The 27,580-nt window shown below is 36.9% G+C and overlaps 3 protein-coding genes across 4 annotated transcripts; 1 reads left to right on the top strand and 2 right to left on the bottom strand.

Moving 5' to 3' along the window:
- Nucleotides 1–10,760: 10,760 nt before the first annotated feature.
- On the bottom strand, nucleotides 10,761–14,060 carry LOC103928865. The gene is made up of 4 exons (XM_009337966.3): nucleotides 11,923–14,060; nucleotides 11,766–11,826; nucleotides 11,456–11,679; nucleotides 10,761–11,115 (listed from the first exon to the last, which is right to left on the bottom strand). The coding sequence occupies exons 1-4, from the start codon at nucleotides 13,995–13,997 to the stop codon at nucleotides 11,061–11,063; spliced, it is 2,415 nt and encodes an 804-aa protein (XP_009336241.2). The 5' UTR covers nucleotides 13,998–14,060; the 3' UTR covers nucleotides 10,761–11,060.
- A 7,194-nt stretch (nucleotides 14,061–21,254) lies between these two features.
- Nucleotides 21,255–24,953, top strand: LOC103928866 (mitochondrial adenine nucleotide transporter ADNT1). 2 transcript variants are annotated; one of them, XM_009337969.3, is made up of 8 exons: nucleotides 21,255–21,683; nucleotides 22,386–22,434; nucleotides 22,666–22,829; nucleotides 23,026–23,063; nucleotides 23,661–23,770; nucleotides 23,863–23,976; nucleotides 24,213–24,557; nucleotides 24,664–24,953. In XM_009337969.3, the coding sequence occupies exons 1-8, from the start codon at nucleotides 21,520–21,522 to the stop codon at nucleotides 24,745–24,747; spliced, it is 1,068 nt and encodes a 355-aa protein (XP_009336244.2). In that variant the 5' UTR covers nucleotides 21,255–21,519; the 3' UTR covers nucleotides 24,748–24,953. The 2 variants fall into 2 exon arrangements, with proteins under 2 accessions (XP_009336244.2, XP_009336243.2); XM_009337968.3 differs by having other exon boundaries at nucleotides 21,257–21,683; nucleotides 23,658–23,770.
- Nucleotides 24,954–25,451: 498 nt separating this feature from the next.
- LOC103928888 (COP1-interactive protein 1-like) lies at nucleotides 25,452–27,325 on the bottom strand. Its single transcript, XM_048566603.1, has 4 exons — nucleotides 26,885–27,325; nucleotides 26,625–26,763; nucleotides 26,008–26,433; nucleotides 25,452–25,726 (listed from the first exon to the last, which is right to left on the bottom strand). The coding sequence occupies exons 1-4, from the start codon at nucleotides 27,323–27,325 to the stop codon at nucleotides 25,452–25,454; spliced, it is 1,281 nt and encodes a 426-aa protein (XP_048422560.1).
- Nucleotides 27,326–27,580: the final 255 nt, after the last annotated feature.

Here is a 27,580-nt window from a genome sequence, read left to right as displayed (position 1 = left end):
CTCTAGTAATATTATTTTGGTTTAAGTGGGAGTGGGAAAGGAATCTCTCTTTAAATCCCTTCCACCAAATTCACCAAATTCTTAAATTTGGGTCTTTGAAATTTGATTTAACTGTTAAAATTATTATAACTTTTAAAATGTCTCCTGTTTGTAGCCGTCTGATCAAATTTCAAGGGTCCGAATTTGGAAATTGGGTGGATTTTGTGGATGGGATTCGGAGAGGATCCCTTTTCGTGGGAGTGAAGATAAAGTGAGTAAACCATGAGCTGGTGATCCAGTGGTCATGGGCGTAAAGATAAAGTGAGTAAACATGAGTTAGTGATCCAATGGTAAAGATGTCACACCTAAATCCGAAAATAAGGATGATAATTGAAAGAGGGCATGAATAGTATCTTAGTAAAAAAAATTGTAATATTACAACAAAAGTATGATGAAACCAGAGCCATCTAAAATTTCATTTAGATCTGTTTATTTAATACATCTTGAGTTTAAAGAGTTAAACTCTTACAACACACTCTTAAGATACTAAGACACTTTATTCTAAGTACAACTAGGAACCAACACATATATGATATGGCTATTCATTTAGAGATGAATCATCATCCTGTTCCACAATACCGGTACCTGCAATAGCTAATAGGGTGTGAGCATTTCATGCCCAGTATGAACCATATACCCCTCAAGTTCATTTATCACAGTTAATCAAAGTGTTATGCATCAAACAATACGGTAAAATACAAATGATATGACAAAGAAGTACCCATGAACTCACTCCCTTCTAATCCTGCTAACCTATATTTATGGCATCCAAACTTGCACATCCCATACCATGCTTATACCACTTGGTTTCGAACACCATAGAATATAAGTTAACTCCCATTCCTCCTTTAACCCCAAATTTTATTAGTAGTTTTAGTTTCATTAATATAGGTCATTCCCCCGAAGCCCAACTATATGTTCAAGCCCTTCCCCCGACGCTTGAACATATAAAGTTTAACCAAAACTTTACACAACCTAACACTTGACTCTGTATCATGTAATGCAATCTGAGCATTTCAATTTCACAAATACAATTGTAAACCTCAACATATTTAATCCAGCAACTCTACATAGCTCAACCATTCATCAAAACACAATAACATTTAACATAGTCGATATATAAATTACACCAGAGAGGAAACTATCAACCCATAACACAACCATGACAATCAAATGATTCAATTTCATACAAGCATTTTATTACTACTGTATTAGGTATAATTACTAATATCACAAAGATTAAACATGATATAGACCTATCATCAGGAAATAGAGTCCTTACCTCGTGTCTAGCTAACTTGAATACCTTTCTAAGCCTCTGAAGTGTCCGGAGTCACTCCCAGGCCTAAAATCATATAAATAATAATAAAAGTTAGTATAAAACTGAAATGAAAATTCAATTTCAGCCTATCAAATGTTTACCCAAATATACCCTTCTGTCACAATCTCGTGATGAACCAAGTTTAAGTCCCCATATTGTGACCACATTTTCATCCCTCAAAACTCCATGGGAAAATGATGAAATTACTTGGATTTTAAAGCTTAACAAACCTAGTTTCTAATCTAATAAGAGTTTCTCAAAACGGATTTAAGAGGAGAAAATAATCAAGCTCCAGAATTAATTTCACAAATAGTTTTTCTGCAAAGAATCTGCAGATTTCCAAATTCTTTTCACATTTTCAAATCATATTTTTCCATAGAAGATCTTAACCAAAATTGATGAAATAAATTGGGTTTTGTTCCTTGTCATGTCTAATTTCAAATATATAAGAAGACTTTTTAAAAATGTGTAATGGATTCAGGGAAAACAAGAGCCAAAGTGAGGCTTACAAACTGTAGTTTTCTAGAAATCAAAGTTGCAGTGGTAAGAAAATAGAAAATTAACTAATTTGAGCTAACCTTTTCTACCAATTGAAGAGCACAACAGGCACACTCTTTGCTCCCTTCTTTCCGTTTTCCTACTTTTCCCTCTCCAAAATCTCTCGCTTTCCTCTAGTTTTTCAGTGAGAGTTAGAAATACTCTCTAACCCCATCACTACATCTCTGTTTTAGAATGCTTACTCACCCCTGTAGACTACCCACATCACCCCAAAATTTATGAACAAAATCAGATTATCTTGGTTCCCCACCATGTGATGGTTGGGAAGAAGAGGAAAAGTTTGTGATGTCTACAAGTATATCTCATCCTTTGTCTGTTTTTATTTATTTATTTTTATTTAATATTTAAAAGCTAAAATAATTTTACTCCTATAATTTACACACACACACACACACACACACATATATATATATATATATATATTCCAAGTGTTGCAAAAGGTTGGATTGCGAGGCTTCTTTCCAATTAAAAATTGGAGGTCTCGAGTTTGAAACCGGCTGCTAGTGTGGAAGCCAAACTTGTGGCCAGGGAAGGCTGGAATGTCTCTATGAGTCTTCTCGGCCATCGGAAGGGGTGGATAACCGTGACTTTTCACCAGTTGTCCCTCTTTAAAAATAATAATAATAATAATAATAATAATAAAAGAAGAAGAAGATAAAGTGAGTAAATCCAGTGATTAATTACTTTTAGAGCATTTAAACTAATTATTAACAAAATTCTCTTAGAACAAGTGAAAATATAATTGGATTGTTTATATCAAAATAAAATTATGGATAGTAACATAATTTTGCACAAATTAAATTTTGTTGTATTTTTTTTCACTTACATATCATCATAGCATATCTCTAATTTAAAAAAAATAAAAAAAATATAAACATCTTTCCAATAGTCCAATCCAATGTTTTCTCTATCACTCTGTTTCTCTTTCAGATTTTTCTCTCCAACTTCTCACTCCTATATATTTTCCCAAAAAAAAAAAAACAAAACAAAAGGAGAGCAAGAGAAAGTGGCTGGTAATTACAAATTTAATGCTCATTAAAAAAAGATTAAAAATTAGGCTTAATTAGATTATTAGTCCACAATGTGATATTATAGTTGGAAGATAACCCATGTGGTAAAAAAAAAACAAAAAAACAAAAAAAAACGGATTTAGCCCTTGTGGTTGAAGTCTGTTAGGTTTTATGCCCAAAATTGAAAATTTCATCGTTATGTTAAATATTAGCACGCGAACCACACATATTAGGCCAAAACGGAACTTTCCATTAATTGTTAGTAGACTAGCTAGGTCCTTATTTTCAGTAAAATAATTCAATTTTGTTGTAGGCATAATTTACTGAACAATTATGGAGACCATAGATAGAGAGAAATGTGCGGCAATAGTAGAGAGAAGAGAGATGTGTAATTGTGGGTGTGTTCTATTCCACCCCATTGTGCCTTTATTTATAGTAGTAGGATAGGTAAAACCTTTCCCTTTAGGATTACAACATTTAATAGGTAATCTACTCCAAATAAGAATGTAAGATACATTCTCATATCTACAAGGATTTACACAATCACATTCCTAATCTAATAGGACTGCAACATTTCCCTTTGAGTGTGTAAATACTCAACAAACCATTGCATCCGATTCTTCAGCAGATAAGGTAGAATAGTTGATGAAGTCATTAGCACAACGGGTGATCACGAGTCTCAAATTTACTTTGAATTATGCATTTGTAAAAACTCACAAAAACCTTGCTATGGTAAAACCCAAAGAATGGGGAAAACCTATAGACTAAGGAGAAAAGTAAGAAAAATATGCATAATGTCTAAAACGCTCATCAAATTGGACGAAGGTAGTGAACTCAACGAAGTATGATCATCTCGGGATGGGTGCCTCATTAAAACCTAGTTAGGTAACAAAAATCCAATGGGAAAAATGCTCCTAATTGTAGGGGAAAAGAGTACATTAAGATCATGTGAGTATGCTGCAAGATACTCCCCCTAAGTTAGACATAACTTCTAAATAAGAGAACTACAAGCCATTCAACTCAGATAATTTACGCATATCGATTCCTTGGACGAACTTCTGAAATGTAGACTTGGGCAATGACTTGGTGAAAAGATTGGCCAAGTTGTCTTGGGAACGGATTGCATGACTTCAATCTCCTGATGCTTTACTGATGTAAATGTAGGCGCAATATGTCTTGGCATTAACTTTGTTGATGTATCATGGCTTGATTGGGTTGATACATGCAGCATAATCTTCATGGATCGTCATCGGGATTCAACGATGGATGAAAACACAACAAGTACTTTGAAATTCTCAACAAGAACTCCTAACCATGTCTCGCTTATGGCGTAGTGAAGTGAGGTGAGTCTTAGAACGATTCGAAGATTTGCAACTAAGGTCATATGGTGGACCTCCAAGATATTGCGATATCCCTAACAGTAAAGACATAATCATTTGGGCATTTTGCCTTGTGCGGGTTTGATAAGTAACTAGCGTTAACATAACAAACAAGGTAAGCATCATTCCAAGGATGTGATTGGATCCGTTAAGATGCGTTGAGATTTGCCCATGGAGTACCTTCAGGGTACGTCTTTAATACCAATTCAATGGATGCGTGTAGGCGCGGTGCTGCATCTTTACCAAGATCAACAGCAAATGAGATGTCATGTCTAAATACAATAAGCTAAGTACAACGAAGCGCAAAGTTGAACTTTGGATATGGAATTTCGGATTCCATAACCTCTTCAAGGTCTCATGTGCATATAACGTATAGACGATCAAAGGTATACTCAAAAGTAACATATTCGGGGTGTAGTTCGACTGGTAGACCAAAATACCGTCAGAACAATGCTTAAACTTCAGGTCAAAGCATAGACGAGTTTTCTTAAAATCCTTTATCTCAAATTCCATCTTCAGGTGTGAGGCAGTTTTCTCAAGCTCTTCCGGAGTCTTAGTGAGATTCATGTCAACAACATAAACTGTAACTCTAGCAATTTGGAATAAGACTTCATAGTTTAACACGCAAGGGCATAATTCATCCCTGACTAATCAAATAATCACGTAGATGGGTATACCACATCCGTCGGATTTTTCAATCCATAAGTGAACGCCTCAAAACTAGTTACGAGGGTGTTCCGTGGTTTTGGAATTATTTGAACCAGTCTATGTAATTCTTTGGGAACTTACATGTAAATCTCTATATCTATATCCCCATGGAGAAAACACTAACCACATTTCATAATGCTGCTATTAATCACAGGACGTTTGAGAGAAACCTTGCACCATAAAGCGTGCATCAATACACACTATTTCATTCATCTCATAACGCTTCTTTTCCCACTTGTAACACAACAGGGTTACCTTAGGCAGTGTAGGAACGACAGGTCCAATACACACTTTGGTAAGGAATTTGACCTGGATTGTAACTTTAATTGTCTAATTAATTCTACGTTGTCACTTAATCAACGAAACACGGTTCGATATCGTCGCTTTTCATTTATGTCGGTAGCTACCATATAAGTAAAAACATCATCGATGATAATCTCATTTCAATTCCATTTAGCTCATCTAAACTAGTATACTGGACCAAGAACTTTAAATCTCGGGACAAATCCAGATTAATCTCATGAGATGGAAATGATTTGAGACAGCGATCGAGTTTAGATTCATTGTTGTGTTGTGTCTTCCTCTTCGAGGGAAGTGAATCATACGAACCGAGTGATATGTCGTGCTCCAGGCCAAGATAGATTAATTGTTTATCCGCCGGTGTACCGGACAGTCTAACAAGGGTGTCCAAATCATCCAACGACGGCGGCACACCCTCCAAGGATGTTGACTCGACTTCCGTTAAGTACGTTTATCATTGCAGACATGTTTGTAGCTGATATATGATCTCGTCACTTTAGCTAGATCAAAGGAATGCGTCTAGAGCAACGCTCTGAAAACTAGAATTCATCACACTTGCTTATCACACTTTTGCGGTATGGGGATCGAGATGAGATATAATGGGCAATGTCCACACAACTTCGCACCGTTCTACAGGAATGTTGACGCTCTTATCTCCCCCTAACGATGGGAAAACTGTCTATTAAAGTGACAACCCGCAAATGAACGGTAAAGAGATCGTATGCAAGGGCTCGAAAAGAGCTAGTGTGAAGGAGAATCATGATTGACAAAAGATACACATCCTTCTTTGAAGACCCATGGTGGTACGTTGCGGCGACGCAACTTGACACATGGAATGCTCACCCAAATGCGTAAATACGAAAATCGTCAAGTTCGTACCCAGTAACCAACTGTAACGTCATATAGATTGGGTGACAATGAGCCTTAAGACGGACCAACATAACTGCATACAAGGATTGCATAGCCCTAGGCAAAAACCGAAAACTTGGTACGTTTACCAAAATTCGGGTGATCATTTAAATTGCGCTTTATCATCACTAGGCGAGTCTATTTGGGGTGAACATGGGAATTCGATGTTCAAATTAGAAACCCAAAATGACATGCAATACTTTATCGAAAACCTTCGATATAAACTCTCCGACATTATCCAGTCTCATGGACCTTAAGGGATAAGTAGGATGGTGAACCCAAAATCGGCCATGAGGTTTAGCAGCATTGTGTGTGGACAAACATGTGACCAGTTTGTCGATTCATCAACCAAAACCCTAAGTATTTATATGGTCCGCATTTTGGTTGGATTAGTCCACATATATTCCCTTGAATCCACTGTGAAAAGAGAGTCGTGTCGCATCTTTGCAATGAATGATATAAAACATCAATTTCCCTAATGAGCATGCTTGGCAAAATGTGCTTGTAGGCACAATATCCTTACTTCAAATAAGGAGATGCATTGTAGCATCATTACTTCAGATAAGGAGATGCATTGTAGCATCATTATTCGATCTAATTGTCCTAAAAGGTCGTGTCAAAGCAAGTAAATTGCTCAATCATCAGGCTCTAGGCCAGCCACATGTGGTGTATTCTCAGTTGGGAGACAACTCATTGGCCTTAAATCAAAGCTTCGTGCTCATTTTTGGAGGTGGTGCAAAGATATTTCACTCTATTTTCTTCAATGGTTTCATTTATGATCATTGTCACCTCGAATATTCTTAAAAACTCAACGTCAAGGAGAATTTAAGGTCCCTTAAATGGTAATTCAATACCATACAGCGAGGAGCGTGCCAAATGCTCTTAATCAGGTTGGATACACCTAAAGTCGTTGTTAGAGATATGATTTAGGTGTAAAGTTAGTGTGCGTAGTACGCATTCATCCAGACAACTAACTTTCCCACATTCCAACCTAATCACGTGTTTAATTGAATCGGTCACATGTATTAAGAAACATGATTCAATTAACTTATATTCGAGGACAATATCAATAAGATTATCCATAAGTAAAACATACACCAAGCTTGAATCCAAGAACATGGAAAAATGTTTTCAAAGTAAACCAAGGTTACCATGGTGGATTCGGCCAATAAGGCCATCCATGCCAAAATTATGCTATTCGAATGGTGTTTGGTGGAGTAAAAATTAGTCTCACATATTGACTACTAGAATGGTACTCCTTAACATTGGTAGGAGCACGAACAGGTGCATAACCAATGATCTATTCCATCAAGACGGAAGAAGATTCTGTAGGGTTAAGGTTCGAGAATATTATCCCTTATTCTTGAAGTTTTAGGTTTTAGGTTTTAGGTGCCAAGGATCACGCTTCAGGCATGATGCCACACCTTGGCAGACCCTGATTCTATCATATGTTTGTGGTAGTAATCAAATCTGAGAATCTGGTAAACTTCTACTTTCTACACTGCTACTTCAGAGGCGAGTTAGAAACATGGAAGGACGAGAAAAATATTCTCTAGTCAAAATTCGATCAGATTTATAAACTTCAGAATTGTACTCATTCATGGACGTAATCATGGTGTGCTTTGGGCAATATGTCGCATGATCACACGGTCCGTATGAGCGAGCCAAAAAGCCATGGGATCCTCGTTCCGGAGGCATTTCCATTGATAATGCTTCGGGCATAAATCTTCGAATGAATATCATGGTGGAGGCTTATTCAGCTCTTACTTGCCATTGTTGGCTTCAATGGTTTCTCAACTTCTTGATAGTCAAGTGGAGATTCATGTCTTATACCCCACATAAAGTGGTTTCTATTAGAAACGTCCAAATCAGGAAAATCGAACTTGTTGCAGTTCGACAATCCACTGAATTGGAGGGAACTAGATTGTGATTAGTGCTATGGGAATGAATCAACCATAAGCATCAAAGTTAGAACATTCGAGTGCTAAGACATGGTTTTCATGAAAACTTTGGGTTTCAAAGGCACTAAATTTGAAACGACATGTTCAATTTAGTTTTATGAACACTTATTCATAATGAAAGTTTCCTATAAGAAACACAGAATGCAATATGCTGATTTAAGTATAGTGGTTTTGAGTTTCTTCAGGAACTCAAGTGTGAGAGCTTCATTACTATGAAAGTATGTGATGGTTCAAAGTATAAAAATATATTATTGAATCGTTAATGTCCAAAAGTGATCTTCAGGTCAATAATTTTGGATTCACTATCAGATTAATGGACTGCAAGTCACTTTTAATTAATTCAATAAATCGGGCCATACCGGTCGATTGTAGAAGCAAAATAATATTATTGGTCGAAAAATATAGCCCCAAAATAATTTGGGCTTAGTGCCGTGAGCAAAAAGCTCGGGTTGGCTGCAGGAAAACAGTCTCATGGTGGCTGCAGGCCACGGGCCTGGGTGGGGTGTCACGGGGACAAGCCCAGCTGGCTTGTGGGTTAGCACACAAGGAGACCCTAGGGTCGTGGTCCTTGGTGAAAGAAGCCCAGCCACATGGCTGGCGTCAGTTTGTTGTGGGCCGAGGAGCAGGCTGCAGGCCTGGCAACACAAAACCTAGTAACCTTAAAGGTTACAACGCGCAGGGAATAGATCCTAGTCAATCTGGGCTGGGTTGGATGGCTGCAGGCCGTAGTGCAAACGAGAGAAGGGATGTAGGCCCACCATATTTTCCCCAAGCCGAAGCTTGGTGTCTGTGTGCACAGTGATGGTGCGATGGTGTGCCGCACCATGTCCAATTCCCATATAGTTTTCAAAATCCCTTAGGGTTGAGGAAACCCTAAATATACTTCTAATTTATTTTATATAATTTGACTCACAAATTCCATATAACAATTTAATTGTGCGATGCATGAAACAAATATATATATATATATATATTGAAAAATATATGAACATATACAATATATATATTGGAAGGAAAATGTAAACATAGGGGGATTCATGCATCATGGGGGAATGTTTTCATGCTTCGTGGACTTTTCAAATATCTTCTTTTATTTCAAGCATACCTGATTAGCAGAAAAGGACAAAAACCTTTGAATTTGTAGAAGATCCTTCTCGGAAAGCTAGAATTGTATCTCCAATGTGTTGTATCACGTTCAACACAGAAAAATTAAATTGAATCAATAGCATGTGGATCAATTTAATAAAATAGTAAATTAATCATAAAAAGAATGATTAAAACGTAATACTCCCTGATTGAAGAAGAAACTCTCTTTAGCGTAGTGTCAAGAGCATGCTAATAACGTGTTGTAGGCATAATTTACTGAACAATTATGGAGGCCATAGAGAGAGAGAAAGGTGCAGTAATAGTAGAGAGAAGAGAGAGATGTGTAATTATGGGTGTGTTCTATTCCACCCCATTATACCTCTATTTATAATAGTAGGATACGTAAAACATTTTCTTTTAGGATTACAACATTTAATAGGTAATCTACTCCTAATAGGAATATAAGATACATTCTTATATCTACAAGGATTTACACAATCACATTCCTAATCTAATAGAACTGCAACAATTTTAATATTTTTATAATAAAAAATAGCCAATCGATCGTCAATTTGTTATTTATACATCAATAGTTCAAAGACTAACCGTCTCAAATACAACTCGGATGATTTACAATAGAATGTGTGAGTGTTAATTGCTGTTTTTGTATTTCGAAACGTAGAGATGTTTGGTATTCTGATGTTGAATTGTTGTCTAATATCATTAAATCTTCAAAAATCATGTATTTGAAAGCACCACTCCACCAACTCTTTGATCCAATTTAAGGCTCACTTGATCAACTAATTGGGTAATACAAGCTTGATTAAGATATATTTATTATTTGGTTGACTCCAATAAAACTAATTAGGTAAGAATGTCATGACGAGTAGAGGTTTTTGGGTACTCCACCTCTAATTTGAAGGGTGTGAGAGGGGTGGAGTCAAAACATGAAATAATGATAGGCCTCAAATCAGGAGTGGTGTGCAATGTGAGATTTTTTTTAGTCTCCGGACGAATGAGATGGACTAACTTTTGGACCTAAGACTTTCTCTATGACGAGCCTCGTTATTGATATGGAGCGAGAATAGGATAGTCTATTGCATGTCAATGACATGCTTTCTATCGACAACTTGTGAGGATTGGCATGCCATAGATATGTCGTTGACTTGTCACAACATCATTGGCATATCATAGCGAGACCTTGGCTTGTCATGGGCATTAGATTGCAAATACTCACTAGAAGGTAGGATTCCATTTCAATCAGATCCAAAATTTCCCTCCTCAAATATTTATTTTTTTTATTTTATAGAAAAAAAACCACCCTTACTTTGACAGAATCAGAAACCAGTACGCATATCAGACACTTATTTAAGATGAAAAGTTGAAACCTACTTGGTTGAGGCTTGACAAAACCTGGTTTACATAAGTGCAATATGTTCTGTACCTTTCAATGTATAACGTAGCAGAAATCTCGCCGGGACAACGAGGCTCGATAACGCGAAATCCGAATGTACGGACAAGCACGTCGCTAGTACAGAAGAATTGTATTGTACAAATACAACAAGATAAAAAAAAAAAGGGACAATTGCTGCATCAATTTCAAAATGCCTACAACATAATTGAACAAGTCACCTACACTCGCAGAGATACAAACGTATGAACTAACAAACACCTAGGATCTAAGAACACGCCAATAATGCAATTGGTGATTGACCTGTCACTATCATCTTTAAAGTATCAACAACACACGAAATTTAAATCAGGAAATCGAAGCCAAAAAAGTGAATATTCACACAACCATTCTGGGGACTTTCATGCCGAATCCCCGCTTTGCCTTCTCAACTCTGTCCAATAAAACGTCAAGGGTCATGAATGAATCAATAAGAATACAGATAACTAAATGAAAATAAAACAGGCAAGCTGATACAAAAACATCTTTACTTATGAAGGTTGATATATTAGCAAATGGTGGTTATAGTAAAAGAAAAGCAATTAATAAATGCAAAGCAACAAAATGACAGTAATCTTAGTTTACACTCGCAGACACAGGGCAATAGCCAAGTAAGGATCAAGCCAAATGGTTTTTGATATCAGTTGTGCATTTTTCTTTACGTTGGAATCTTAAAAAGAAGACGGTAATCAACATGCGACTGTAATCAAACTTAAATATGAACAAGGACTTACGAGGGGGCAAGTTTGCCAAGGCTTTTTAACTCTTTCCCTGAGTCCTCATCCACAACTCTCCCAGACATTTCGACGATATAAAATTTATCTCTTGTAGTTGGTAGTCCTCTGCTTGCAAGTAGGTCCAAATCTCTCTGATGTAGCTCTCTCCCATTTACGTAGACACGGGTATTGCCAGCAGCACAACTTGTTGGAATGGGGTAATAGAATTCTTCAATAAAAGGCTGCAAGACAACATGAATGCTTTATTTATAATTCCACATGAACCAAGTACAAGGAAATTTGCAAATCAAAATTTCATTGTTCTCACAGGAATTATGCCAAGGCAAGTTTGGCCCATCACACCCCAGAATCCAGCTCTGAAGTCATACCTAGTTAAAAATGCAGACACGAAACAAGTTAGTCTTTCAGCTAAAGGAATTTAGATATGTCATACACTTAACTTGGGAGGCAACACGCAGACTTACCAATAATCTCCAGGTTGAATCGGGCCAGCGAGCTTTTCAGCTTTCTTAACGACATGATCCGGTATAGGTTGCCCATTAATAAAAACAGTAGGCCTTGTTTTCTCCACAGCTTGATTAGATTTTGAGAAATCTTTAAAGCTCTTTTTGATGAGACCCACCAAGAAGGAATCAGCACCCTTGCCAATTTTGGGGTGATCTTGTTCTTTTCTTCCCTCTGCGGAGTCCTGAGAAATGTTGGTATTGAGATATTCATTGTAAGAAACATCTATGTCAGTTTCCACCGAACTATCTTTCACAGAATTCTGTGGAGAAGTGATCTTTCTAAAGAGTGCCTTGTCTTGGTTCTTGCAGTCACAATCATTTCCCTTCTCATCTCCGCTTACTGTACGTTTAGGACTATCAGACTGCTCCCAAAGAGGCAAACCTGGACGCTTTGGAGAAAATGAGTCTTTTTTTGGCAACTCAGCAGAGTCAGGAACATCTCTATTTGCGATTACACATTCTGATATCTCCATCTCCTCCTCCTCCTCCTCCTCCTCCTTCTTGGAAGAGATGGAAGATGTTGAAGTAAGACCTTGCCTCTTATCAGATTCCTCCACGTTCAGCGTCTGATCTTCTGTCAGTAAATTGTCTTTGGTTTCTATGGATGGCAAGTTATGATCAGAATGATCTAAATCATCACAGCGGGATTCGATGTCACCTGCATTCGGACTACCATGAAGACTTGAAATGCTGCCTTTTAATGCTTCTGTCAGTAAATTGTCTTTGGTTTCTATGGATGGCAAGTAATGATCAGAATGATCTAAATCATCACAGCAGGATCTGGTGTCACCTGCATTCAGACTACCATGAGGACTTGAAATGCTGTCTTTTAATGCCTCGTTAGAACTTTGATCAACCTCAAAAGATTGTTGCTTGGAATCTTTAGGAGCAGAAGTAATGAGCTTTTTACTCTTGATTTCAAGTGAGATAACAGTTGAACAGGAACCACACCGCAGTTTTGACTGATTATTATTGGTATTCTTAAGTTTTCTAGGAAGCTTCAGTACTTCAAAGCAACTAAAGCAAGTGATGAATGGGGCACCTCCTGCTACAGGATGGAAGATTTGTCCACGCCTATTAACTGCCATCGTGCTTCTTGGTTCTGAATCAAAGTCGCTTTGCCATCTTGTGTGCAATGGAGGAGGACTAGCATGTCGGGGATTATAATCATGTGGCTTGACTTGTTGGTAGGTATTCAAACTAACTGGAGCTTTTGGAACCCTTTGATTCCCAAAATCATCAAGCGAGACTTGGGGTGAAGCTACCGGATTCTGGTTGTAGCATCCTAAACAAGAGCAAGCAGGCGAGTGAGAAGTGTTATCATGTGGATTTGAACTGAATTCCATGCGCTGCCCCATAAAGTACTCATGAGATTGTGGTCTTGGGTACTGGTGTAGATGAGGAGGAGGCCTCCATTTCATTTGTTGCTGAGATGGACCCTCATATTCAGGAATTGCATTCAAGGGATGCCTTTGAGGAGGATAGAAGTTTGGCGTATCCATGTTATGATAACCCATAAAAGGAACATGTCCATGGCTATAGTTTAAGTAAGGGGGCCTTGTCATCTGCTCGTCCACAGCGTAAGGCTGCATGGAAAGATTATAAGTTAACCGGTCACCATAAGGATCAGGCGGGGTCCTACTCCTCTCCCTAGGAACCGGTTCCCATGGTTTATCTACCACATCATAAGATCCGCTCAGTTTCTGCTTCAGCTCATCCAACTTCCTTAGAAGCTCCGCTCGATCCTGTTCCAAATTTGCAACTTCACTCATACCATCAAAAGAATCTACCTTATAGTTTGATGGCCTCTCGTCAAGATAAGCAGAAGTTGGGATTCTTCCACGCTGAACCCCGACCCTGGAGCTCGCGTAAAACCCATCAAAACGATCTCTTTCTACACCCCGAAACTGGTCCATACTTCCTTTTGCTCTCACTGACCCAGCAAAATTCTGTAAGTGGGCTGAAACATCTCCTACACTTGAATTTACAGACATAGAGCTACTCATGTTCGTTTCAATCTCATCTCCAGACATCCAATTATCTATTGGGAACTGCGAAATTCGACTGTATTTTTCAACAAACTCAGTTTCTATAGCCGCACCTCTTTGCTCAAACCTTAAACCATTAACCCTTTCCCTAACATTATTACCATAATTATCAACCATAACCTCTTTGTTATCTGTTCTTGATGAACTACCACCAATCGAATTAACCTTTCTATCTCCGAAAACTCTCTCTTTTCCTCTACCTCTCCTCAAATCCATCACTGTCCTCAAACCTAATGCCTCTGGAAACAACAATGGCCAAAAATCCCAGAATCACATCAAATTAGTACCTCAAACTTCTCATAAATCATAAACAAACAGAAGCAAGAAACTGAATAAAAAGATGATAAACTTGGAAGCATAACAATTCAAATTTCCAAAAGTCAACTGTATTTTCTTTCCTAGTTATTTTATTTTCTCAGCAACCGAACAGCATGGAAAAGATTAAAAAAAGAACCAAAATTCGAAAAACCTACCTCAAGAACATCAGCTCTGGCAGGATCAAGTACTGAACTTTAGGCCCTTCCAGATATTATCAAGCATCGAAAACGAAAACCCACAAACCCAAGTTTGCTTCTTAACCCACAAAACTTCATTACCCCAGAAGCTATGAACAAAGACTTTGGGCTTGGCCGTGGAAAGAACAGAGGTTTCTGAAACTGCCACAATTTTCCCTTGCTTTCAAACAATAATTACAGTTGACATTTTTCTTAGAAAATAATTAAAATTTGAAGAGACTTTGAAAAGGTAGGGTTGGAACTTGCCTTTCGAATTTCGTACATTTGGAAATTTGGGTCCGATTCCCGATAGTCTTCAAGACTGTAGTGAGAAAAAGCTGGCTTGAAAAGGCCAACGCGTACTTGTTTGGAACTTTCAATTTTCTTTTTAAGTGGTCCTAGTTAAATTCTTTCGCGATCTTTGTTCAAAACATTTTTGCCCTCTATTTAAGAAGTGAACCACTTATTCAATAACGTTTCATTGGAAGAATTAAAGACGAAAGAATATATATCTTATTTAGCAAGTATGTTAATTGTTTTATTCGTTAATGTATGCCACAAATTGATTTACTCTACAACTTGCACCACTCATATTCATTTTATTATTTGCACTTCAAATAATGTGATAATACATTTAGGGAAGAGTTATTGGTATTCTAAAAATTTCATTATACACTCCTCACAAGTGTATTTTTCTTTCCTAAAATAGAAAGTTTGGAGTATAGAATGAGATTTTCGGAGTGCTAATAACAATTCCCTACATTTTTGTGTGTTGTGTAAATTTAGTATTTTAATAATTTGATAATACATTTACGTAGTCAAGTCAAGATGTTGGGAACGTTTACGTTTTAATAGTTTGTCCAAAAAAATAATTCTAGTCGTGCCTACGACTGATTTGTAGCATAAATCACCTCTTCTTGTATCGGCCGGCGTTGAATTGGTGTTAAGAAAGCAAACATTCTTCATTGCGCCTCTGAACAGGTAAACAGACGCAGGTAAATGTCGACCACCTAACGCAATCTTCCTTCTTTTTATCCAAATTTGAGAATTTGAGACCGACAATCGTATGATAAACTTATACAAACCACGACCTATGAAGGATAGCAGTAGCACACACACGGTACAAGAAGTTTTAAGGGTAGTTTTCACACGCTCTTAACTTGTTTAATACGATCCCATCATGCCATCATGTGATACATATCTATGTACTAGTCAGTTGCCATCAACAACCTAAATTAATAACACTCCAAATTAGTATGATTATATTTTATTTTTTGGTAGATTATATTTTACCTTCTCAAGTTTTTAGTGTAGTTACAACTTCATACAATATCTTTAAAATATTTTAATTTCATGCACAAATTTGTCTCTTGAAGCCATCACGTGAACTTTTACTCATAAGTGACAAGAATGCCTCATTAAATAGGGGATGCCACATTTGTTCTACGTGCAGTTCAACTCTCAAGAAGGCCTAAGATAGGAGTAATACCCAAATCCTGTTTTTATACTTTCCTAATTGAAGACCAACTCAATCAAGCAATGAATTACAATCAAATCCAGGGATTTCACAAGATAATTTCAAGAGATTATTTATTCAATAATATGCTTGGGATAATTTTTTCCTACTCCATCCAACGAATGACGACACATGGTGAAATCTCTCTCCTTCATGGTTGGCCTAACTCCAATAAGTCCCTTTGGTAAGCTTTTGCTTCACAATTAATCATAAACTCTCTTTTCAAAGAAACTAACTCACATATCGGAGATCATTGGCCAAACTTCCTCCCACTCCTACACGTGGCTTTGGTCATTGAGAGCCAGATTTAATTCTCTAAGAAGGGTCTTGCAATTCCTTCTAGAATTTCCCCCACATTGATTTTCTCGTACGCTCGTAATCTCTGAATGTTTTTAAAAGTTCATTGTTTAGTCTCTCAAGAAAGGATACAATGACTGTAAATTCTGAAATCAAGACAAACGAAACACCATATATACCTGGACATGGACTGGTGAACGGAGACCCTAGCGTGGCCCCATGTCGCCGCTCTTCGTGACTTAGCACGAAGGCTGGACGACTCTCTGCCACTGTAGTAAGGCCGTTCGTGTGCCGCTGAAGAATCCGACCAAGTTGGGTGACTTAGCACGAAGGCTGGACGACTCTCTGCCACTGTAGTAAGGCCGTTCGTGTGCCGCTGAAGAATCCGACCAACTAAAGACAACTCACAGGAATCTACAACGGACCCCCACAAGGCAACAGTTCCACATTTAGCACCATGATGCTGGGCAGCCAAATTTGCTGTTGTGTGGCAACATATAATTAACATGTGCAAGAAATTAAGTTTTATTTGTCCAACTAATTTGATGAACAAAAGGACGAGCTGTAGGAGGCCATATATACTTTAAACTGTTTTATTTAGCAACTGAATATTCTTAAAGCATGGTAAAAATAATTTTTTTTTTAAAAAGCATGGCAATTTCAAACTGACATTTGGTAAATGATCGAGAAATTGAGTACGATTCCTAATTTAAATTAGATATGCCTATCACATCATACAGTTTAGGGTTGAGTAAAGTGGCCAAACGTCGATGACAGTATTGGCTCCTTTTTCGATTTTTGATTCTAAAGTTAAGGTTTAAGGCCTGGGGAATGGTAATTGCAAATCATGAGTAGTTTTAAAGTCCAAGAAAAGAATACCTAGACGAACACAAACTTAAAAGATCTTATACGATAAAGTAAAATAAAATATGTTCTTGAAATGCTATCCAGTGTGGGAATAATGATCAACTTGTATGTAAAGTAAAGATGAGATTCTCTATTCCTGGCCAAAATGGACTCGTCTTTATTTTTCCATCCACGTACCTATACGCTAATGACGGGGACAAAAGCGAATAGGAATCAATGCTAAGTTTACAATTCGAAACCCTTTAATATGAATTAGGATCATTTCGGAATTTCTTTATGAGGATTCCGGATATCCTCAAATCACGTTCGTTCATCATATATTATGCGGTTAGAAATTATTGAAATTTTGTGTATTTAAAATTGAATATAAACAGTACTTGACGAAAACTGGCCGCACAATGTACGATGAACGGATATGATTGAAGGATTCTTAGGATCCTCACAAAGAGGATCCGAAGAGGATCACCTTTCCTTTAATATAACAATTTGAAAAAGTGTCTTGCTGATTATACTTAATTTTCTCATTTTCGCGAAAAATATTAAAGATTTAACATTCTCATATAGGTTTATATTGCAAGATTAAATTAAATGAGGTATTGAAATATGAATGGAAGATAAGGAATACACAGACTGAGCTTAACTTTGGATAATCTAAGTAACATGGTTTGAAGAACTTTCTCGTGTAATTTTTTATATTCTTTTTGAGGATATCGGTACTAATTAATTTGTTTGGTGTTGGACGTTCTTTTTTTCTTCGTCTGAGTTGAAATTCCTATAAGATTTTTATCGAAACCAATTGTTGGCACCCTATCCTCATTGTTTGTATACATTCCTTCTTTTTTAGTGTACATCGTACTTGAACTAAAAAAATAAAAAAAATAAAAACTTTACCATGCAAAAAGGGAAAATCTTACACATACTTATTTCCCTATTTTTATTCTTCTGCACAATCATTCCCCATTTTAATTTGCCAAATGATCGTGGTGGTACTGTCAACTTCAATGGGGCTTAATGCGTAGGTGCATGTTTCACCCTTTTTTTTTTTCTTTTTCTTTTTTTTTTTCGTGTTTTACTTTTTTGGTTAGTTTTTGAGTTTTGTTGTTCAAGTCCTAAATTTCCTCGCATGCCATATCTGTCAAAGCAAAACACTACACGATACGACTCGATTACTATTCTCTAACTGCATAAATCTAGATTAGTATGTACACGTTTAGGGGAGTGATGGAAAAACTGTCAACGCCAATTTTGGTTCCAAATGAGTTGTTGACGTCTTAATAAATTTTCACTTGTTATACTTAAACATGTACATACCTGGCAATCTGGTTGTGTGTGTCGTGTCGCTTTTATGTCATATTTATTATCTTAACAGATTATGTTGTGTCAAACATGTTATCTTAATGAATCTAAACAGATAACCCCCGATAACAACCCGACTAGTTAATAGGTTGACTCAAAACCTATGTTATTTGTGTCGTTTCATTGAGTTAGTGGGTCATGCAAAAAAGTGTCATGTCTAATGTCTAAACCTGTCAAATGAGTCGTTTTGTGTCAAACAAGTTATCTTAACGAGTGACCCATTAATAACCCGACTCGTTCACAAGTTGACCTGCTAACAACCCAACTCATTGACAGGTTGACCTGAAACGTATTATTTTAATATTGTTTCGTATCAAATTAATCCCCAATGGGGGCTTTATCCTCCTTGAGACTACCACATTTGTAGCTCTAATGAAAAATTTCATCCCCAATGGCCTGAAAAATGAGGCTACATCCACCACAAGGGTTAGCAAGTTCAATCCTTGGGTAGCAAGAAGTTAGGCTATATCTAGCCCCCAAAAGTAGGGGGACCACACCAAATTGAGGGTTCAGTCTTGGTTTTTGTTTTTGATTTTTTAGTTTAGAAATGGGTGAGCCCCATTTTTTATTCCAAAACATGATTTTAAAGGTTTATTTTTCAATCGTTTAGGATTTTAAGAGTTTATTTTCAATTGTTTGTTTGATTAAGAAAACATATACAAACGACTATTTTTTGTGTTATTAATTAGAAAAAAAAATGTTGTGCTTCATGTTTAATATTCTAGAATGAAAAATTCATAAAAAAATTGGATGAAATTTAACATTGGTAGTTTAGAGACCTTAACTGAAAATATAAACAAATAACATAACTAAATTGTGATTAGATAATCCAATCCAGTGATTGTTATGAAATGAAAATCTTGTTTGATTTCAAAGAATGTGTCAATCAGAGAAATAAACCAATGGTTGTTATGAAATTAACTTATATGTACATGAGTTTGTACTCATTTTTAATTTGCAACCTTTTTTTAATTTGTACCAATTTTCTTTTTAGTTTTAATTTGTACCATATATTAATTTCTTTTTGTGCCCATATTTTTTAAAGTTTTATTTGTATTTTTGCCCATGTATTTACCGTCACGTGACATTGCATAATTAATCAATGATAGAAAAATTACATATGGTATATTTATGTTTTATGGCTAAACTTTGTATCATTTATTTTTATTTTTACTCTGTACCCACTTTTAATTTTTCAACTTTTTTTTTAATTTGTAGTATTTTCTTTTTAGTTTTAATTTGTACTCATATATTAATTTCTTTTTGCGCCCATATTTTTTAAAATTTCATTTGTACTTATAATTTTTTAATCTTTTATTTGTACCCTAATTTATTTATAATATACCAATTCTTCTTTATTAATGTACCACTTTGTTATATGTGAAATGTACCAATTATTTTAACACTATGGATACATTCTTTTGCCATTTATTATTTCTTATTGTTACATAGTTTTTATCCATTTATTCAATTAAAATGTTTGAATTTTTTTTATTGTAACCGTTTCTAATAGTATTAGAATGAGGGATTTTAAATTTATAGGATTATAAATCTCATAATAAAATATCAAACAATTAATGTCAAAACTATAAAAATATAAATATTAATAGTAATATAATGAGGTGTACAAAGTCAAGGGACTTTGATCAAACTTTGAATACCATTAAGGTTTTAGTCAAAGAGTATTAGGGACTGAGGACCGCATCTAAAGTATTCCTTAAAATAAATACAAAGGCATCAAATGAGAACAATGCTTTAGTGACCAAAAAATGATCTGTAGTGAAATTGCTCAAAATAGAAAACTATAGTAAACTCTTAAACAACTACCATATGTATAGAAACTACAAATGTTTATTATAAGAAGATAAACAAATACAAACAATATTAGCACCAAAGCTCAAATGTAAAAATGAATGCTCTTATTTGGAACAAACTTGGTTGGTATAATCAACTTTTCCCTCTTAATATGGTTAATTGATTTCTATTCGCAATCAAGCATAAAAAAGAAACACTTATTCAAGAGTTTATAGTGTAAGTCATACAATAGGTCAATCATAATTAGGTATTAAAATTTTGATTTATGAGAATCACTTTATGCTTACAATTGTAGAGAAACTCCAATAGACAATTGTACTAGTTACGGTTTGATAACCAAACAAAAAAACGCCAAACAAAAACTAAACATAAATTTCGGTTAACATAAAACCAAAATCGAACCGAAATTTTCTATACACGTTTGGTTTGGTAAGCCGAAAAATTAGATTGGACTTTTTTTTGTTAGGCCAAATCTTTTGGGCTCTCCCAACTTTAGCCGATATTTAAGTAAATATGAGTCTAAATTTTGGTGTAATTTTACGAGTTGAGAGAAATAAGATAGAATGAATAGAATGAGACGAGAGAGAGATAATGACTCAATGAATTTGTCTTTATAAACTAATAATTGAGATTAATCTCAATCAAATATTAGATTCAACTCGTGTGAATAACGAGTTTGATATTCCATTATTACATGATTGCTCACCCAACCGAAAAGAAGAGAGTATGTATTTGATTTATGACAGTTACAAGCTAGCCCATGAGTTACCGTTACCACCAACAAACAAGACATACCCGTCTTCTAGTAAAACGCGGCGACGTACAGCTGTAAAACAAATTTCTTTTTCCCAAATAAACACCCACCAAAAATATCACATCCCGAAAATCCTATATCTTTTCCACAAAAATATCAAATATAAAAAAAATTAAAAAGAAAAAGGAAAAAGGTGCAGGTTTATAGTGACAACGGCTCTATATTCTCCACTCGCGTTCCCCTACCCAACGCCACGCCTCCTTTCCCTACCCATGCGGCCGCATAACTGCCCATAAATTGCCGGAATAACTAACTCCTCGATCCTATCGGCGGCGGATTGGTCCGGGAGTCCTAAGGTTCCGGCCAGCCGTCGAGGTTCTCTGTGTGTCTGTTTGTGCGTGGGGTTTAATGGCGTCGGAGGACGTGAAGAGGACGAGTGATTCTGCAGTGTCGACGATTGTAAACCTGGCCGAGGAGGCGAAGCTCGCCAGCGAAGGAGTGAAGGCGCCGACCGGCCATGCTTTGCTTAGCATCGCCAAGTCCCTCGTCGCCGGAGGAGTCGCCGGTGGAGTGTGAGTTCGTAGTAAATCTGTATTTTATTTTTCTACTTTTTTATTTTCTTTATATGATTTCTTTGCTTTACCCCTTTTGCTTTTATTTGTTTTTATGCTGAATTTACTTTAGGTTTCGTTTTCAAGCAATTTTTTTTTCTATGATTTTCTTGAATTTGTGGCATGAATTATTGGACTATATTTTTTTTCGTTTCGTTAATGTTTGATTGCGCGGAAAAGGAAAACCTTAATTAGTTTTCATTGTATTGTTTATTCTTACTGGAATTTCATATAAATGCAGTAATTACCAATGGTGTGGTTGAATTTCAATGTTTGTTGGAAGTATATGGTAAGGAATTATGTATGTCTTGAGGCTCGATCACTGCATGGCGATGCATTTCAGGACGAAAATACTTGTGGGAAATGGATGGCGCACATGAGGAGGAAATGGGATCTTGATGGGTGAAGATTGTATGTTTTATGATCTCTATGCTGTTTGCTTAACTGGAAGCACCCATTTCTTGTTGTCGGAGTTGTTATTTCATTGTAAATAGGTTTTAGATCATTGGGTGATAAGAACAAATAGTTATGTGTTACTGTTATGCATGAAAGTAGTTGTCCATAGGCATTGTTGTAATGTTTGTTGTGTTACATATAACAAGAGTGATGTGCGTGAACTTCAAACCTTACGCTTCTCTATCTGGTATTGACTACCTGCTGCAGGTCACGAACTGCTGTCGCTCCATTGGAAAGATTAAAAATTTTGCTGCAGGTATTTCTCTTATTTGCACATACAGGAAATTTGGAGATGTACCATTTGGATCCGTAATCAATACTGTGTTTATGAAACCTTTATCACTGTAATGGAATGCATGTTAATCAATACTCTCTTTTTGGTTGTACCGGGGGCTGTGTATGTGGTGTTGGTGGCTCGTCAGGACCTAAGCATTATGCATTTTATATTGTGTCAAACTAAATTGGATTTGCTTTTCGATAAATGCAGGTTCAAAATCCTCATAGTATTAAATACAATGGGACAATTCAGGGCTTGAAGTACATATGGAGAACTGAGGGTTTTAGAGGCTTGTTTAAAGGCAATGGAACTAATTGTGCTCGCATAGTCCCAAATTCAGCAGTCAAGTTCTTTAGCTACGACGAAGCATCAAAGTATGCTTCTCCCTGTCCCAGTTCCCCAGAACCCCCACAATTTTTTATTATGTGTACTGATTTGTATTACCTCTTATCTTCATACGTTTATTGTTCCCCTCCCCCCAATAAGCTTTTTGTACTTAAATGTCCATATTCGTTTCCTGTCAGCTTCATTTTGATAACTTATTCGCCTTCATGTACTTTGTCTGAATAGGGGTATTCTATGGTTCTACCGACAGCAAACTGGAAATGGTATGACCACCTCATGCCTATTTCATATGCAAAGTCAATTACCATGAAATTATAGGTGGCTTCATTTGGAATGAATCAATTCAAACTAATTTTCACAGTTCTAGGCAACTGCCAGTTACCCATTTTGTAGCTTGTCGATGATAACTTGAATGCTCTTTACTGTCAGTCTTGATAGGGGTTAGGAAGTTCAATTTATTGTTTGTGTGCTTTTATACAATTTGGGTTATGATATCTAATGTTAAATGGTAGTATGTTGCGAGGTAGTGTCTTATTTGTATTGATTTATGCTTGGATTATCAAAGGTTTCAAACCATTCCCTTTTGTGGTTGTAGTTTTCCACCTAGAGAAGCACGTAAATTAATCCTTTTGATTTCCTGGGTTGAGTCCATTCAGTCTGTGTTTGTCATCTGATATCTGATTGACAATGAGTTTCTTTGGTTAACTTTGAATCAGTTGTGTGCTTTCTGTGGCCATGTTCTTCCCTCATGTAAAACGTATGTCTTATAGATCCAATTTTGGGAGGAAACATAATTAATTATGAAAATTGTGGCTTCGATGGATTGCTAGAGTGATATTTGTTATTCATCTCTTCAGAAGATGCTCAACTCACACCTCTATTACGCCTTGGAGCTGGTGCATGTGCTGGAATTATTGCCATGTCAGCAACTTACCCAATGGACATGGTACGAGGTCGTCTGACTGTCCAGGTATATTTTGGATATTTCTTCCTATTATCGAGGCAATTATTATTACAAATTCACTTTAATGGCTTAAATTTGTTTGAACTTTATTTCTTCAGACAGACATGTCTCCTCAGCAATATAGGGGAATATATCATGCTCTCTCTACTGTCTTTAGGGAAGAAGGACCCCGGGCTCTGTACAGAGGCTGGCTGCCTTCTGTCATAGGAGTTGTAAGTGAAGTGTTTTTTTATTTCTGTATTCTCTATAGTGCTAAAATAAATAGAATCCTCTATCAAATCGTCGGTGCATTCATTAACATTTCCGTTGTCGTATTCTGCACTGTGTTCAGTGTAGATGATGAGTTATAGTTCTGATGGGATACTTTTATTGGGTAATATTGTGGGAGGAAAGGTTTTATTCGCATTTTTGTATGAGATGTCTTAAGTGTTTTCTAATTTTTTTACAGGTACCTTATGTTGGTCTCAATTTTGCTGTTTATGAATCTCTGAAAGACTGGTTGATCAAAAGTAGACCTTTTGGACTAGTCCAGGACTCTGAGTTGAGTGTAACTACGAGGCTTGCATGTGGGGCTGCTGCTGGGACTGTTGGCCAGACAGTTGCTTACCCTCTCGATGTCATCCGGAGAAGAATGCAGATGGTAGGCTGGAAGGATGCTGCTTCGGTTGTCGTTGGTGATGGGAAGAGTAGGGCATCCCTGGAATATACTGGGATGGTTGATGCCTTCAGGAAAACGGTCCGTCATGAGGGGTTTGGAGCGCTGTACAAGGGTTTGGTCCCAAACTCTGTTAAGGTCAGTGATTAAAGGCATTATCTTGTAATTGATATTACAATCTTAGCATATCTTCGCGTACTTATGTTCTATCTAAACCTTAAAAACACATTTGTTGTTCTTTTAGGTGGTGCCGTCCATAGCAATTGCTTTTGTCACATATGAGGTAGTGAAGGACGTTCTTGGAGTTGAGATGAGGATATCTGACTAAAAAGCAAAGAGAACATTGAGCCACATGTTAAACTTTTGTTCTAAATCCGGAAGTGAGCGGGAATGGACTGCGTAGGAGAAGGTATAGTGTCAGTATTTTTTAATAATTGTAGGAGGAAGTTTAGAAACAGAGACCTATTATCTTTCAAGGAAATGATGTATGCACGCCCGATTGATATCTAGAGAATACGAGTAATTTTGCCTTGAGAGATTATATTCACGCACCCTGAATTACTTCTCTCACACCTTTTTAATTTTTTAATATTTTTCTATTAAGTGTTAGTGGTGTGTAGAAAATGTTAAAAAAATTAAAAGGGTATGGGAGAAGTAATTTGAGATGTGTGAATATCATCTCTCTTTTGCCCTTTGTATACTGCGTGCATTTTCGTGCGAATCAGTTTGGCAAACTAAAACCGATGCTGTATAATCAGCTGGCTGTTCGTGATTATGAATTCGAAACTCTTATTTCTCGTACGAACCAATAACATCTGACATTCGACAGGAATGAGTTTAACAAAGAATGAACCATCTGCATAATTTTATACATGCCTGGCATACTGACACTTTTCGTGACCTACCTAAATGCTTTATAAACACTAGCCTTCAAAAGAAACACAAAAAATGGAATCCATGACAACAATGCATGATGCAAAAGGACTAAATATTGTCGTGTTGCAAATTGCAATCGAAGAAAAAAAATTTTGATCAAGGCTGAGACGAAGAGGCCCTCCCCTGGCCTCTTGCAGGAGTTGTCTTCAAGAGAACTTCCTTGACATGATCGTACCGGCTTTGGTGATACTCGATCCAAATGCACAACTGTCTTATGGCTTCCCTTTTCTCCTCTCCTAATCCCAGCATGCCCTCCTTTTTCTCCTCCACCATCTTCTCCAAGTCCGCCGCTTTCTTCTCAAGTTGGCTCACGGCTTTGATCAGACTCCCCTTCTCCACTTCTTCCTTGCCTTTGCCCGCATCCTCTCGACCTGCTCCCCAAGCATGAACGCTTCTTCTTTCTTATCTCTCAGTTGTTTGATTAGGTCTTCCACCTCCCTCTTCAACTTCTCCCTCTCATTATTTGTTTCCGCAACCCAGTTCTTTGCAATGTGAAGCTGCTGTGACGTTTCCAGAATGCAAGTCTCATACTATGCATAGTCGTCCACAAATTTATTGATCACAGATTCAATTCCGCTCAAAGAACTGTTCACATTTTCTGAAACGAGTGTGATGTTTCTTTGTTAGGCTTCATTGTTTGCAGTGATTACACCAGACAACCTAGCAATCCTGTCTTCAAGTGCTCTCTGTTCTTCCAGGAATTTCAGTTCAGCCTTTTTGAAGCTCTCTTCTTTCTCGGTCAATACCTGCTCTGTAACCCGGAGCTTCTGGTTTGACAGGCGGAGCTTAACTTCAATATTGCGGGAGCTTTCAACCAAAGAACTAAGCTCGTACCCTTTTTCTTCTAGATCTCGTTTCAGATATTCAACCTCTTGCTCCAAATCAGCTATCATCTCATCTTTGGATTCAATTTTTTTACTGAAATCTTCTGCCACTTGCTCGACTTTCCTTTCTGCAGCGTCGCAATTGACCTTAGTGTCCTGGAACTGACTCTTCAGCTGTATACATTCCTCCTTTAACTTGCTGCATATCTCCTCCTGTTCATTCAGCAGTCTTTGATGATCAGCGATTTTGCTCTCTAAATCAACCTTTTCATTTTCCAATTAGTCTCTTCTCAAATTCAACAATTTGATCCTTTAGCTCCACAATTTCTGTCTCAACTGGTCACTCTCAAGGCTTTTAGTTCTTATCTTCTCTTCAAGTTCTGAAATTTGGGCTTGTAATGAGTTTCTTTGTTCTCAATCTCAATTTCTGTATCTCTTTTGTGACCTCGCAAAGACTCCAGCTCCAGTTTCAGTCCTGTCACAAGAGCCTCTGATCCGATGATTTCAGCTGACGTTTTACTCTCATGCAGCTCATGCTTCTCAGACAGAGTTGAATATTCCTTTTCCTTCTGATCCAATTGCTCCTTCAGATGAATAGATTCACTACTGCTATCCTCATGTTTTTTCGTGAGAGAAGAAAGCTCAGCTTCTCTCTTTTGATACTGACTCAAGTACTGAAATTCGGACTTGTTGTCCTGCATTTACCTCTCCCAGTTGTTTTACTTCAGTTTCTGTGCTCTCAATTTTCACTTCCATCTCTCTTTTCTGAGCTCTCAAAGATTCCATTTCCAATTCCAGCTCTGCCACAGCAGCCTCTAATCCCGTAATTTGAGCCAATGTCTTCTTCTCATGCAGCTCATGCATCTCAGAAAGAGTTGAATATTCCACTTCCCTCTGGCCCAATTTCTCCTTTAGCTGACTAGATGCAGTTGTGAGTTCTTGTATCACATTCTGTGCCTGCTGAATCTCAGTTGAGATCTCCACAATTTTCAAGGTTTCTTCCTCCTTGGCTTTCAGATTGTGGCTTAGATCTGATACCTTCTGCTCCGCAGATTGCAGATGCTGCTTCATATGGATAACTTCCCCTCGAACAGATTCCAGTTCTTGCTCAAGGGTTACTTTTTCATCTTTCAGCTGATCAACCATGGTTCTTAATTCTGCTGTTACATTTTCTCCACCTTCAATCGTTCTCAGAGCGGTCTCTTTCTCCTTAATCAAGTTATCTCTCTCTCTTTCCAGATCTTCCACTTTTTGATTCAGTTCAGCTTCTATCTTTTCACCAGCTTCCAGTTTTTGTTTAAGTTCACTATTCTCGGCCAAAATTTGTGATTTTTCAGCATCTAACTTTTAGGCGTCAGCCTTCAAGTCAATGACAATATTCTTCGTTTCTTCTATCTTGGT

The sequence above is a fragment of a genome, unplaced genomic scaffold (assembly GCF_019419815.1).
Source record: "Pyrus x bretschneideri cultivar Hongxiangsu unplaced genomic scaffold, Pyrus_bretschneideri_v1 Contig42, whole genome shotgun sequence".
Lineage (NCBI taxonomy): Eukaryota > Viridiplantae > Streptophyta > Magnoliopsida > Rosales > Rosaceae > Pyrus > Pyrus x bretschneideri.
Note: the sequence above shows the minus strand (reverse complement) of the source record. Positions and strands in the feature narration are given on the sequence as shown.

Bases quoted from the DNA above. Each gene is read 5' to 3' on its own strand.
- LOC103928865 (XM_009337966.3), bottom strand. From the start codon at position 13,997: ATGTCTGGAGATGAGATTGAAACGAACATGAGTAGCTCTATGTCTGTA. The intron at 11,827-11,922 runs GTAAGTCTGCGT...ATTTTTAACTAG, and splicing joins ATTCAACCTGGAGATTATTG to GTATGACTTCAGAGCTGGAT. The intron at 11,116-11,455 runs GTAAGTCCTTGT...TTTATTGGACAG, and splicing joins CTTGGCAAACTTGCCCCCTC to AGTTGAGAAGGCAAAGCGGG.
- LOC103928888 (XM_048566603.1), bottom strand. From the start codon at position 27,325: ATGGTTGATCAGCTGAAAGATGAAAAAGTAACCCTTGAGCAAGAACTG. The intron at 26,764-26,884 runs GTAAATGCAGGA...ATTCATCTGAAG, and splicing joins AAGTAAAACAACTGGGAGAG to GAGCAATTGGATCAGAAGGA. The intron at 26,434-26,624 runs GTCACAAAAGAG...AGGTTGATTTAG, and splicing joins GGAGCTGGAGTCTTTGCGAG to AGAGCAAAATCGCTGATCAT.
- LOC103928866 (XM_009337968.3), top strand. From the start codon at position 21,520: ATGGCGTCGGAGGACGTGAAGAGGACGAGTGATTCTGCAGTGTCGACG. The intron at 21,684-22,385 runs GTGAGTTCGTAG...TACCTGCTGCAG, and splicing joins GGAGGAGTCGCCGGTGGAGT to GTCACGAACTGCTGTCGCTC. The intron at 24,558-24,663 runs GTCAGTGATTAA...TTGTTCTTTTAG, and splicing joins TGGTCCCAAACTCTGTTAAG to GTGGTGCCGTCCATAGCAAT.